The sequence below is a fragment of the Sciurus carolinensis genome, chromosome 3, assembly GCF_902686445.1.
Source record: "Sciurus carolinensis chromosome 3, mSciCar1.2, whole genome shotgun sequence".
NCBI classification, from domain to species: Eukaryota; Metazoa; Chordata; class Mammalia; order Rodentia; family Sciuridae; genus Sciurus; species Sciurus carolinensis.
Genome location: NC_062215.1, coordinates 65,830,242 through 65,842,809, shown reverse-complemented (window position 1 = coordinate 65,842,809; position 12,568 = coordinate 65,830,242). Strand labels below are relative to the sequence as shown.

At 35.2% G+C, this 12,568-nt stretch overlaps 1 protein-coding gene across 7 annotated transcripts in view; it reads right to left on the bottom strand.

Moving 5' to 3' along the window:
• The window catches only part of Nf1 (neurofibromin 1), a 249,968-nt gene that overhangs the window by 130,977 nt on the left and 106,423 nt on the right, over positions 1–12,568 (bottom strand). For all 7 annotated transcript variants that reach the window (XM_047544275.1, XM_047544273.1, XM_047544271.1 and 4 more), the window contains exons 21-29: positions 10,939–11,379; positions 10,217–10,356; positions 9,815–9,937; positions 9,282–9,365; positions 8,290–8,406; positions 7,538–7,719; positions 7,208–7,419; positions 3,698–3,859; positions 3,457–3,560 (exon numbers count right to left, since the gene is read on the bottom strand). In XM_047544275.1, the coding sequence (XP_047400231.1) occupies positions 3,457–3,560; positions 3,698–3,859; positions 7,208–7,419; positions 7,538–7,719; positions 8,290–8,406; positions 9,282–9,365; positions 9,815–9,937; positions 10,217–10,356; positions 10,939–11,379 (1,565 nt within the window). The remainder of the gene's footprint in view (positions 1–3,456; positions 3,561–3,697; positions 3,860–7,207; positions 7,420–7,537; positions 7,720–8,289; positions 8,407–9,281; positions 9,366–9,814; positions 9,938–10,216; positions 10,357–10,938; positions 11,380–12,568) is intronic.

The following is a 12,568-nucleotide window of genomic DNA, read 5'->3' as shown; positions in this document are numbered from 1 at the left end:
ATAAGAAACTAAACAATCACTAGGAAAAAAAACATGTCACTAAAAACTGGGTGAAGATCCTAAAGAGACTTTTCTTAAAATAATATGTGCAGCCAACTGTGGTGGCACAGGTCTGTAATCCCATAGACTCAGGGAGTTAAAGCAGGAGGATGGTAAGTTTGAGGTCAACCTCAGTTATTTAGTGAGACTCTGCCTCAAAAAATAAAAATAAAAAGGGCTGGGGATGTAGCTCAGCAGTAAAGCACTCCTGGGTTCAATTCCCAGTACCAAAACAAATACACAGACAAAATACGAATGACCAACAAATTTAAGGAAAAAACTCAAAGCATCATTAGTCATCAGGAAAATGCAAATTAAAACCACAATGAACTATTACCTCACACCTCTTAGAAATAGCTATGATCAAAAAAGATGGAAAAAGCCAGCTCATGGCCCATGGCTTTAATCCCAGCAACTCAGGAAGCTGAGATAGGAGGAATGCAAGTTTAAAAAAAAAGCCTTGGCAACTTAGCAAAACCCTATATCAAAATAAAAAATAAAAAGGGCTGGGGATATAGTTAGTGGTGGAGTGCCCCTAAGTTTAATCCCTACCCCGCCCCCAAAAATGAAAGAAAATAAGTGCTGAAAGGATAAAAAGGGAACCAATGTACACTGTTGGTGAGAATGTAAATGAGAACAGTCATATGGAAAATAGTATGGAGGTTCCTTAAAAAATTAAATACAAAATTACCATATGACTTAGCAATCTCACTTCTAGGTCTAGATCCAAAGAAATTAAATCAAGTATAATGAAGAGATATCTACACTCCCACGTTCATTGCACAATTATTCATATAGCCAAGATATAGAATTACCAATGGAGAAATGGTTAAAGTATAATATATATGTCAATACACACAGAGTGGAATACTATTCAGTCTTAAAAAATAAGGAAATCATGTCATTTGGAGGCAATATGGATACGCCTGGAGTAAGCTAAGTGAAATAAGCCAGGCAGAGAAAGACAAATATTGCATGATCTCATTTATATGTGGAGCCTAAAAAGGTAAAACTCACAGATGCAGAGAACAGAATGGTAGAAGTGAGGGGCGGAGGAAAGGAATGGGAATATGCTGGTCAAAGGTACAAAGTTGCAGTTAGGATAAATACGTAGTTTTAGAGTTCTATTCTACAGCATTACAGACTACAGTTAACAACATTATGTACTTAGAAAAAAAAAAAACAAGTGAAACTGCTTAATGTTAAAAAAATACAAGATAGCTTTAAAAAGTTGTTGCTTTTAAGTTTTTAATCTATTTTAACAAATTCTCTAATTTAGTGCTGGAAGTTTTTACTGTTGTTTTGGTTTATTTTTCTATTACTGGTGACTGAATCCAAGGCCCATTCTTAGCCCTTTTTAAAAATTTTTTTGGAGACAACGTTTCAATCACTTGCCCAGAATCGGTCTTAAATTTACAATCCTTCTGCTTCAGCCTCCTGAGCAGCTGGGATTACGGGATCATGCCATGATGCTCTGCTAGTGTTGGAGTCTTATTAGATACTACAGTTGAAACTTCAGCAAAGGCACACACAAAAATACAGCTGATAACAAGTTGCTAAGTAATAATTATTTAGGAAGAACAAACATTGAGAAACTTTGAACTTGAAAATAAAAGAATAACCTTGGCTTTTCAGATTGATCCTGACAGACAATGAATGTTAACATGCAGCTTAGAAAAATCAAGCATAAGATAATCAGTTAAAATTCATTTATTAACCTAGGAATAGCGACGCCCACCTATAATCAGCTCACAGGTTCAGGCTGGATGATCAAAAATTCAAGACCAAGCTAGGCAACTTAGCAAGACTCTGTCTCAAAATAAAAATTTTAGAAAAGGGCTAAGAAAATAGCTCAAAGATAGAATGTTCCTGGGTTCAATCCCCAGTAAGAGGAAAAAAATACTTTTTCACTCACTCAACAAATATTTACAAAATGTTAACCATAAAGCTAAATACCAAGCTGTACACTCATGGAAGGACAAAAAGGAATAAAAATATGTAGAAAATGTATAAAAGCCAGTAATCTAGAGGGAAGATAAGCTAATAAAACAAATCATCACAAGTCCTACAATGTGGTGTTCAGCATGGAAAAAGGATTATTTCTCTGTTCATGCATACTTTGGGTGGTACCTAGTGACAGGCAAACAAAGCTTCACAAACCATACCCTGGCATTACTACTGGCTTCTTTTCCTTCCCCTAAGTCATTCCTCATTGTAGGTGGAAAATTAGGAAAAAAGTTTAGCATACTCAGCTCAGTGCCATTCTCATCTCTCTAGGTATGTCTGCCTGCAGAAATATGTTCTGGTTTACTCTCCACTTGTGTGGTGAAAAGCTTGCCCCTAGGACTGAAGCCTGTAGTTATCTACGTGTGCATAGGACAGGTAGGTGAATCTACTTGAAGGTGAAATGTTAGCAAGCCTATTTGCCCACAGGATCTAAAGTCACATTCTACAATTATGTTTATCAGAAATAAAGCTGATATCCAGTTTCTGGGTACCTCCCTTTGTTCTTCCCTATGTCTTCTTGGTTTTGAACTTGGGCAGAGATGAAAGATATCCAAGTACCTCCAATCCCAAAGAATCCCCTATACCACACCACTTTAAAAGTAACCTGTGCATACTTCCTCAGAGCTAGAATACAGAGTACATATGAAAGAGTGAGAAAGTAAAGGTAGATTATAGCCAGATTACAAAGCAAATGAGTATGTACTTTATCTTGCTGTTAACAGGGAACCATTAATGGTTTCTAATAAAGTAAGTGACAAAACAAATTAGTTTAAAAGACTAATTTCTACTGAAAATGAAAAGACAATGCTTGAACAATAGTTAGGATGTTACTGCAAAAGTTAAAATGAGGACTGGGGATGCAGCTCAGTGGTAGAGCACTTACTTAGTATGTGCAAAACTCTGGGGCTCAAACCCCAGCAAAACACACACACACACACACACACACACACACACAGAGTCAAAGGGCTATAGTAATGCCCAAATAAGTTATGACATAAATTATGAAATATTATTCATCAATGTATGAATAAAATTTATCTTCGTATACTGGCTTAAAAGATCTAAGACATATAGTTTAAAAATGAAGCTGAAAACCATGTACATTACCATTTAATATTAAGGACTTACATTATAATATATACTTTCTACAATTACATACATGTGTATGTAAATATATGGAAAAAGGACATAAGAACAGAATAAAACTGTAACAGTCTCTGAAAATGGTGGTCAGACTCCTTTAATATTTGTAGTGTTTTACTTTTTAAAATAAAAATGCTTATGTAATAAAAACTAATATTAGTTTTGTAATAAAAACTAATATTAAAAACTGATCTTAAGATTGAAGGGGAGAAATTATAAGGTTCTTGCCTCATACAGTGGTTCTGAAAAAATGGAGAGCAGACAAACCTGGTAGGATCCACTTCAAAGCTAACATGTTGCCAATCAGAGGATGTGATAACAATTCGCAACAAAGGATCCAAGAGTTTTTGTAGGTAGGTAGCACCATATACCTAAGGAGATGCACAATTAAACATTTATTACGCCAGCTCCATTTAACTTGCATTAAAAAAAAATCTAATCTGCACATTCTATATTAATTACTATATGACAAACGTTAACATACACACAAAAAATGAAGGATACAAACCTTGAAACAGAAAGTCATTATTTTACTGGCCAAGCTATTGCCTCGGAAAAGAGTCTGCATGGAGTCTGCCAATTCTACTTCCTTAGAAAACATGTTCCAGAGTAGTTGATAGAGTAAATGCCGAGAATCAAAAAGGGTAACCAGAACTCGAGCTAGTTCATCCTAAAAACACAACAAAATTGTGTCAGAACAATTTTACTTTTTTCTTAAGGAGGAAGCCAAAGATTGGCAAAAAGGCCAATCCAAAGTTGATAACAATTTGCTGGATGAAAGTAAATGGTGCCTGATTAATATTTCCTCTGGGATTTGTCTGATACATTTGGTTTTGATAGACAACAGTTACTGCAGACATATAAATAGTTAAGGATTAAACAGTGAAAAATAAGAGAGATGTAGGCTTTACCAAGAGGCAGAAAGACTCCAGGATTCTGCTCAAATTATATCACAAAATGAAAGATATGAAATAGAAAACGGCAGCAAAGAGTTTAGTTTGATTTGCACAGGCATTTGCACAGATTCTTTTCTTAGAAAATCACTGAGCAGAAATGACTTTGGTGACCAAAAGAGATCTCTCCTCATACCATCAGGTGAACTCAATGAACACAGAAATATGTCTAGGCAGAAAAACACTACAGATTTTCAAGAAATCATGACAAAAAGGACCCAGGCTGGGCATTCAGAAATTAGAGGTCAGCCAGACTGCATACAAAGTTAGAGGGATGGGGCGAAGGTTGAAATTTCCATCTATTATTAAATGATAACTCGGGATTCCCCATAGTAAGGTAGTTTTGGTATACTCAAGTAAAATGATTTGATATTAAATTGTGTAACCACAGGCTGAGAGGAGATCTAGAGAGCACAGAGATAAACCATAAAAAAAAGTCCCAATAATCAAATGATGACAATAAAGACCTGGATAATTGGTCCACAGCCCCTCTAAACCTGGCTGGTCCAAGGATAACAATACCTGATATTTGAATAAAGGAAAAAGTTTAATAATCCAACCACAAATAATCTAGAAACCACAGGGTGGGGTGGAGCACACCTGTAATCCCTGCAGATTGGTAGGTTGAGGCAGGAGGATTCCAAGTTGGAGGTCAGCCTCAGCAACTTAGCAAGACCCTATCTCAAAATTAAAAATAAAAGAACTGGGAATGTGGCTCAGTGGCAAAGCACCCCTGGGTTCAGTCTCCAGAACTCACCCCCAAAATCAAGAAGCCAAAGAATCATAAAAATCCAATATTCTGCTTTATTCCCTGCAGTTACACAATATGTATTTGACAAAATATAAAACTCTATCTTTCATTATTGAATAAAAGTATGAGAGTTTAGTTAAAAAATAGAAGCTTTTTAAAAAATTACTGTGGGTTTTTGTGGTGGTGCTGCTCATGGGCATTGAACCTGGGGCCTTGTGTATGCTAGGCGAGTACTTCACCACTGAGCCACACCTCCAGCCCAAAATTCCTGTGTTAAATGTTTGTTTTTGTTTTTTTGTACTGGGAATGGAATCCAAGGGTGTTCTACCACTGAGCCACATCCTCAGGCCTTTTTATATTTTTTTTTATTTTGAAGCAGGGTCTCACTCAATTACTGAGACAGGTAAATTTGTGATCCTCCTGCTTCAGCCCTCCTAAGTGACGGGATTACAGGCATGCCCCAACATGCCAAGACATGTTAAATAGTTTTTTTTCAATTCAAATCCCTACACACCTCAAAATTTGGAAAATTTTAAGCCACTGAAGTTAAAAATATATCTATAAAATAGAATTAATTTTTTAAAAAATGTAGCTGAACATGGTAGCAGAGGCAAAATTCTAGCTACTTGGTTCACTGAGGCAGGAGGATTGCAAATTCAAGGACAGCCTGGACAATTTAGCAAAATCTTCTCTCAAAAACTAAAATAAAACAAGGGCCGTGGATACAAGGGTCATGGATATAGCTCAGTAGTAGAGTACTTGCCTACCATGCACAAGGTCCTGTGGTTCAATTCACAGAACAACAAAAAAATAAAATAAATGTTATCTCAGATTTTGTCCTCCTTTAGATAACAGCTCTAACAGATCTGGCCTAATAAAAAATTCCTTGGCAAAATAAAGTCATTTTAAGGGCAGAGGCTGCAACTCAATGGTGAAGCACTTACCCTTTATGCAGAAGGCCCTGGGTTCAAACCCCAGTACCAAAACAAAACAAAACAAAACAAAGTTATTTAATATAAAACTTATTAGAAATTATTTACTATAAGAAAACAAAATAAATTAAAGCTTCTTAAAGTTATTTTTTGTTTTGTGGTACAAGGGATCAAATTCAGGACCTCCTATATGCTAGGCAAGAAGAGTTCTACCACTGAGCTACACACCAAGCCCAATTCTTTTTTTTTTTTTTAAGATGATCATTATGGGGCTGGGATGTAGCTCAGTGGTAGAATACTTGCCTAGCATGTGCGAAGCCATGGGTTCAATTCCTAGTACCAAAGCAGGAGGAAAATACTGAGTATTTTTAGTGTTAATTACAGGTAGGTGGTTACATGATAATTCAGAATCCATTTCCAAAATATTTGAAGATTTATGAACTAATTTTAGGCTTCAGGATGCTTTCAATAATTTGGAGTTGTTGCTCATCAAGGGGTATTAAAAGTCAGTTATGCAAGATAACTAAGTTCTAGAAAACTGCTAAGCAATACTCTGCCTATTGATAGAATTATACTGTACACTTAAAAATTTGTTTAAAGGGTAGACCTCATGTTAAGTTTTCTTATAAGAATCAAACCAGAATAATCAGAGGAGAAGCATTTTAGACAGCTGCAGTGGCATCAAGAGTTCTCTAAGGGCAGAAACAAATACAACACATTTGAGAATCAGAAAGGTGGCTAGAGTGGCTTAAGTTTAATGAACAAAAGGGAAAATGGGATAAGATGAAGGCAGAGATGAGGCAGGGCCCAGATCAAGTACAGTTTTGTAGGATAAAGATTGAATTTATATCTATAAGAAATATGATCCTAGAGCCATTTGGGGGTGGGGGTGGGGGCAGGAGGCACATGGGTTTTACTGGGGATTGAATCCAGGAATGCTCTACCACAGAACTACATCCCCAGCTCCTTTTATTCTGAGACAGGGTTTCACTAAGTGTTCCAGGCTGGCCTTGAATTTTTGATCCTCTTGCCTCAGCCTCCTGAGTAGTTAAGATTGCAGGCATGCGCCACCATGCCTGGCTCCTAGAACTTTCAAGTAGAAACATATCTACAGGCAGTGATGGATTACCTTATTAGGGAGAATTTATTATAACTGAAATCATTTTTGGTAGAATGGATTTTTCCATGGGGTGGAAATAGAACATGTAAGGAACAGGAATTTCAATCATTTCCCCACAGATGAAAACCACTTAAGTATATAACCTTTCTTCTAGCTCTTAAATTTTACCAATTCGTCCAATAAACATTCATTGAACAAATACATTTTGAAGCATTTGCTATGTGCCAAGCATTCTTCTTCCCCATTTGCTCAATAAACTTACCCACTGAGAACAAGGAACCACATTGGCCAGAGCCATAGCTATAGGGAGTTCTCCCTGATCCCCCATCATTGTGACCAACTCCACAAGTCTCTCAAACCGATCTGCCAACACTGTTTCTGCAAGTGTGTCAAATTCTGTTCCTTGTTGAAGGATTTTTGTTAGAACCTCCATAAATGTAGCTCTTGTCTGGAGATCTTTGTGATAACCTAAACCTGATAAAGACAGATGCAAGTTTAACAACACAATAGGGCCTTGGGGAAGCAATTTTTTGCTTAAGTGTCAACACTTCAAAGTTTTATATTTCTACATGAAGTTTTCTATTTATCTCACCTATAGAATGCATGAGGCCACTGTCCACATTAGCATTAAGTAAATTTGACATTGCGAGGACTGTACAGTGCCTTAGGGATGCCAGCCTCCGAGACATACCACGTTTCCTGCCACCTGTTGGTGCATTTTCATCTTCAACTTCACTGCAGTCGTTTAAAAGGTTCATAAATAAGGTGAAGTACCTAAAAAGTACAAAAACTGACCCTTATATAGCGAAAGTCATTTCAACCAGAAAGCTAATTAGACATTCTGAAATAATCACATGTGTATCATATGAATGCCCTAGATAGCTGCATCTCTTCAGTCTTAGGATGATCAAAACAGTGTGGATCCTCATGAAGTTGCTGTGTTGAGGATCATCTTATCTTGACAAACTTCAGTACACATTTCATAAGATAAGCATGAAATGTTTTCTCACTTTTAATATTTGGCATTAAAAACCAATGGTCCAAACAGTCTCAACAATGTCATTTTAAAAGACTTAAAACAATGAGTTTTATTCCAAGTAAAACTTTACCAATCACATTGTTTTCTTTAAAAACCACAACATCCTATCCCAGGCCTGTCATTGTGAATATTTCTTCACAAATAGTGTATATTTTATGAGATAGCAGCAATGGCATAAAACCAATTAGGCAATTCAGTCTATTTTCTAAATAAAATCGTTTGCTTCTTGGTCTATACTATTTTCATTATAGGGGTAGGGGAGCTTTGTTTGATTTTGTTCTGTGTTCTTGGTGGTTGAAATTTACTTAAGAAATAACTGCGATTTGGCTTCCATCAGCTCCACACCATCTCCTTCTTCAGGCTGCAGTGGAAGACCAGCAAGGAGTGAAACCACTGCTTCCATGCTTGCCTGGTCCAAATCTCTGAAGAAAAATAATTTAGACACTATCAGTCTTTCAGTTTCTTCCACTTTACCTTTCCTTGAAATAAATCTCTAACTAACAAACTTTAGGAACTATTTCATTAAACAAATTATTAGCAAAACCTAAGTAATTTGAATAAGTATACAGACCCCAGAATGCAAAAAAAAAAACATTTCAAACTGGAAAGAAAGTGACAGTAACTTTTTGCAAAGTAATCTTGGCTAATGACTACCTTACTTCAAAAGTACTGGGCTGGAAATGTAGCCAGGTGGTAGAATGTTTGCTTAGACCACACAAGTTCTGGGTTTGAGCTTCAGCACCACAAAAAATATATATATAATAATAATAATCAACCAACCAACCAATCAATTCAAAGTATGAACTAGCAAACCAGGTCTGAGCAAAAAAACCTATGTTAATGGTTTTATATAGTTCATAATTTTTAATCATTTCTGATATGTCAATAAAGATTTATTATAATAACACATCTAAGCAATTACTTCTTAGAAAGACCCAACACAATTAAGTTTCTCAAATAATACTTTTACCTATCTAATCATAAAATACAATCTAAAGTATTATATATGCTCTTTTCCAATAACTGAACTATTCTTTCTAAACTGACAACACTTAATTTTTCAAACAGCATCTTTTACTAAGTCTTTCAGCTAAAAAAAAAGTAATAAACACATTAGTATCATTATATATTTCAAATGCAAAAGCTTGACATCTAAAAATAACCTTAAATATACATGAATATATGTGTGATAGCTATACTAAAGTAGCTTTAACACCTAGAGTAAAACCTGCAAATACTTAAGTCTCTCTCTCTCTCTCTCTCTCTCTCTCTCTCTCTCTCTTTTGTTTTTTGGTACCTTGTAAGACATTTTACATCATCATCTGCTGCTTGGTTTGATGTTCCCATAACCCAGTCTGTCAGATATTCTACCATCTTATTCCTATAGAATGGTGAAGAAAAGGAGAATAACAATTTTTTTAAAATCACATACACACCTTTACACATAAGACTTTTTAATAGTGCAAACAGTCAAATAACCCAGGTGACCTGACAACTTTATAAAACAAGTATTGCTGTCACATAAAAAACCAGAAAGGCATAAACACATGCAATTTGGATATTGGTGTTCTGTGATGGCCTTTTGCTATGGTAACAGTTTAGAAACAGAATCAAATTCTTAGTGCAAATAGAGCACAATCTTAGAAAAGGGAAGAATTTCCACAGGCACAAAGCTTTGGAAAGTCTGGAAAGTTATTCAAGGAAAAATAAAAGTAAATTGCTCCTTTTCCATTTCCCCTTTCCCCCAGATAATCAAATACCTACTTTTTTTCTTTACTCCATTTAATATAGTACTTTCAAGACCCTGGGTTTGCTCTTTTCAGTACTCACCTAAATTTCATCTCTTGACAAAATGAGAGGTCATCTCTCCTTGCCATCATTACTTCAACTAACTGACAAAGTTTCGTTTTTATTTGAATTGCATGGACCATATTCCCAAGCACACGTACGTATCTATTTCGGCAGAGAAACATTTTAAAAATTATCAGATACATACAAGATGTATTTTAAATGGCTTAATCTCTAACAAAGTGATTAAATGTAACTTTAAATATGACTGACATTTTTATTTCATTTAGGTGAGAACACACACAATTTCTGGTTATATTATCAGTACACCCAACTTGGGGTACAATAAAGGAAAGGATGGCAAATTATTTCATCAATAAGTATCAGTATTGATGCATAAGGAGTTTCTCTTACCTCTTAAAGTAGAAGTAGAAGAATGCTTACCTGACTAGATTTAACATCATTGTTTCAATGCTAGCTTGCCCCAGATGTTCAGAGCTACCTTCAGTATGATTATCTAGTAAGTTCTTCATAATAGCTATGGTTTGCTCTACAAATTGAGTATTGGTGTCAGTCAATAAAACCTATACAAAAAACAAAATACATTAGTAATTTTCTGTCAATGCACAGAAAATAGACCATAAAGAGATGAAACTGATTTAAATATCATATACATACAGAAATAATAGATAGTTATATACTCAGATAAATACACAGATATACACACTCAAACCTCTACTGGAACAGACCCCTATGTTAAATGACTCCCCTTTTTGTAACTTTTTTCAAATTTTTATTCATTTATTTAATTTATTTACTTATTTGAGGAGTACTGGGGATCAAACCCCATGGTGCTCTACTACTGGGCTACATCCCAGCCTTAAAAAAAAAAAAAAAATTTGTTTTTTATTTTGAGACAGAATTTCACCAAGTTGCCCACACTGTCCCCTAACTTATGATTTCCCCACATCAGCCTCCCAAATTTTTGGGATTACAGGAGTATACCACGGCACCTGACTTTTTTTTTTTTGCCTATTTTTTAAAACTGTGAGTGAATATTCAGGTCAGCACCTTATATAAATAATAGGAAAGAAAAAGCCTTTGTTATTTTAAACAAGTCACTCTAGTCACACAAAGGGTGAAAAATAAAGCAGAAAATACTTTACCTGTCCTTGGGAGTCAAAAAACTTGCTGATGGTATTCTTCAATTTGTTAAATAGCATTGGATAAAGAGCAGGACTCAATTCCAGACCCACTAGATCTTTAACATTGGTCCGTATCTGAAGTCCCACTTTCTCATGATTACACACCATTAAAGACAGCAGTCGATCCATAAATTTGCTGACAGGTGTATCTGCATTTCCCTCTGAAGACAACACTGAAATCATGGAACCTTTACGTTCACTGACTGGACCCATGGGTGGGCTATACGTTGCCAGGCCAGAATTGCTTCTCTGCTGCAAACACACTCCCCCAAGAGCACAAAGGAAGCCAGTCATGTTGATCCATTCCTGTAGAGAGTCTGTATCAGACAAATCTATGGATCCTCCTCCACTCACATGGGACATTCGTCTCTTAACAATGGTCTTATGAAGGCTCTCAGCAGCCTAAACACAAAATTTTTGTGGAAAGCATGAATTCAACTAGAATGACTAAAACTTGACAAATTACTCTTAATTATTTCTCCCAGTACAAAAAGCACATTTTTTTTTTACATTTTAAAAAGCATAAGTTGAAATTACCATATATATACATTTCCAAAGAACCGCTGATGTATTTTTGTCACAGCTAGACTAACAAATCAATCCAGAATATCAAATTTCTTTTTAAAACCTTTATGTGGATGAACCTTGAAAACATTATGCTAAGTGAAATAAGCCAGTCACAAAAGCCCACATAGTCTATTATTCCATTTATAGAAAATGTCCCAAAGAAGAAAATCTACAGAGACAGAAAGCAGATTAGTGGTTGTCTAGGGCTGGAGAGGCAGGGACAGAAAGGCAAACAAGCAGGGGGTGAGAGGCAGATATCGCTAAAGGGCATAGGTTTTTTTTTTTTTTTTTCTTTGAGATGATGGAAATATTCTAAAATTGCATGATTTTAACACAACTCTGTGAATACAATAAAAAGTCACTAAATTGGACACTTTAAATTTGTGAATTGTATGATATGTCAATTATATATCAATTAAACATTACCCCAAAGAAAGGTTTTCATGCTAAAGCAAAATAATGATATTAGGTATATAATCTGACTTCACAAAAACAAAACTTTTCTCTTATTCTAATTACACATGGTAGAAAAACATCTAATACAGAGAACAACATGAGTTATATAAGTCAAATATACGTAAATACCAATTACACTTTCAAACACCTAATAATGAAAGCAATATGGATGATATAAATCAAATATACACAAATAACAATTATTAATTTCTGGGGTAATAGATAATAAAATAATTAATAATAACTGATGAAAAAAGGTCTAAAGTTTTAGATTTCATTTAATCTATCCATTGGATCCCTTAATCAGAATACCTAACAAAATAGCAAAATGAATTGTTTCGATTTTAATTTATTTTCCTCTGTTACCCTTTTCCTGAAAATTCTATGAGATAACTTGATGAAGGAAGAAAGAGCAAAAAAGATGGTAAAGGAATGGTCTCTACCCTATGTCGTCTCTTAACGGTGCATCCAATATTTCTGAAATGATGAAAACGTTTTATATCTCTACTGTACACCACAGTAAATAACTACTACACTTGGCTAAGCAGTACTTGAAGTGTGTCTACTG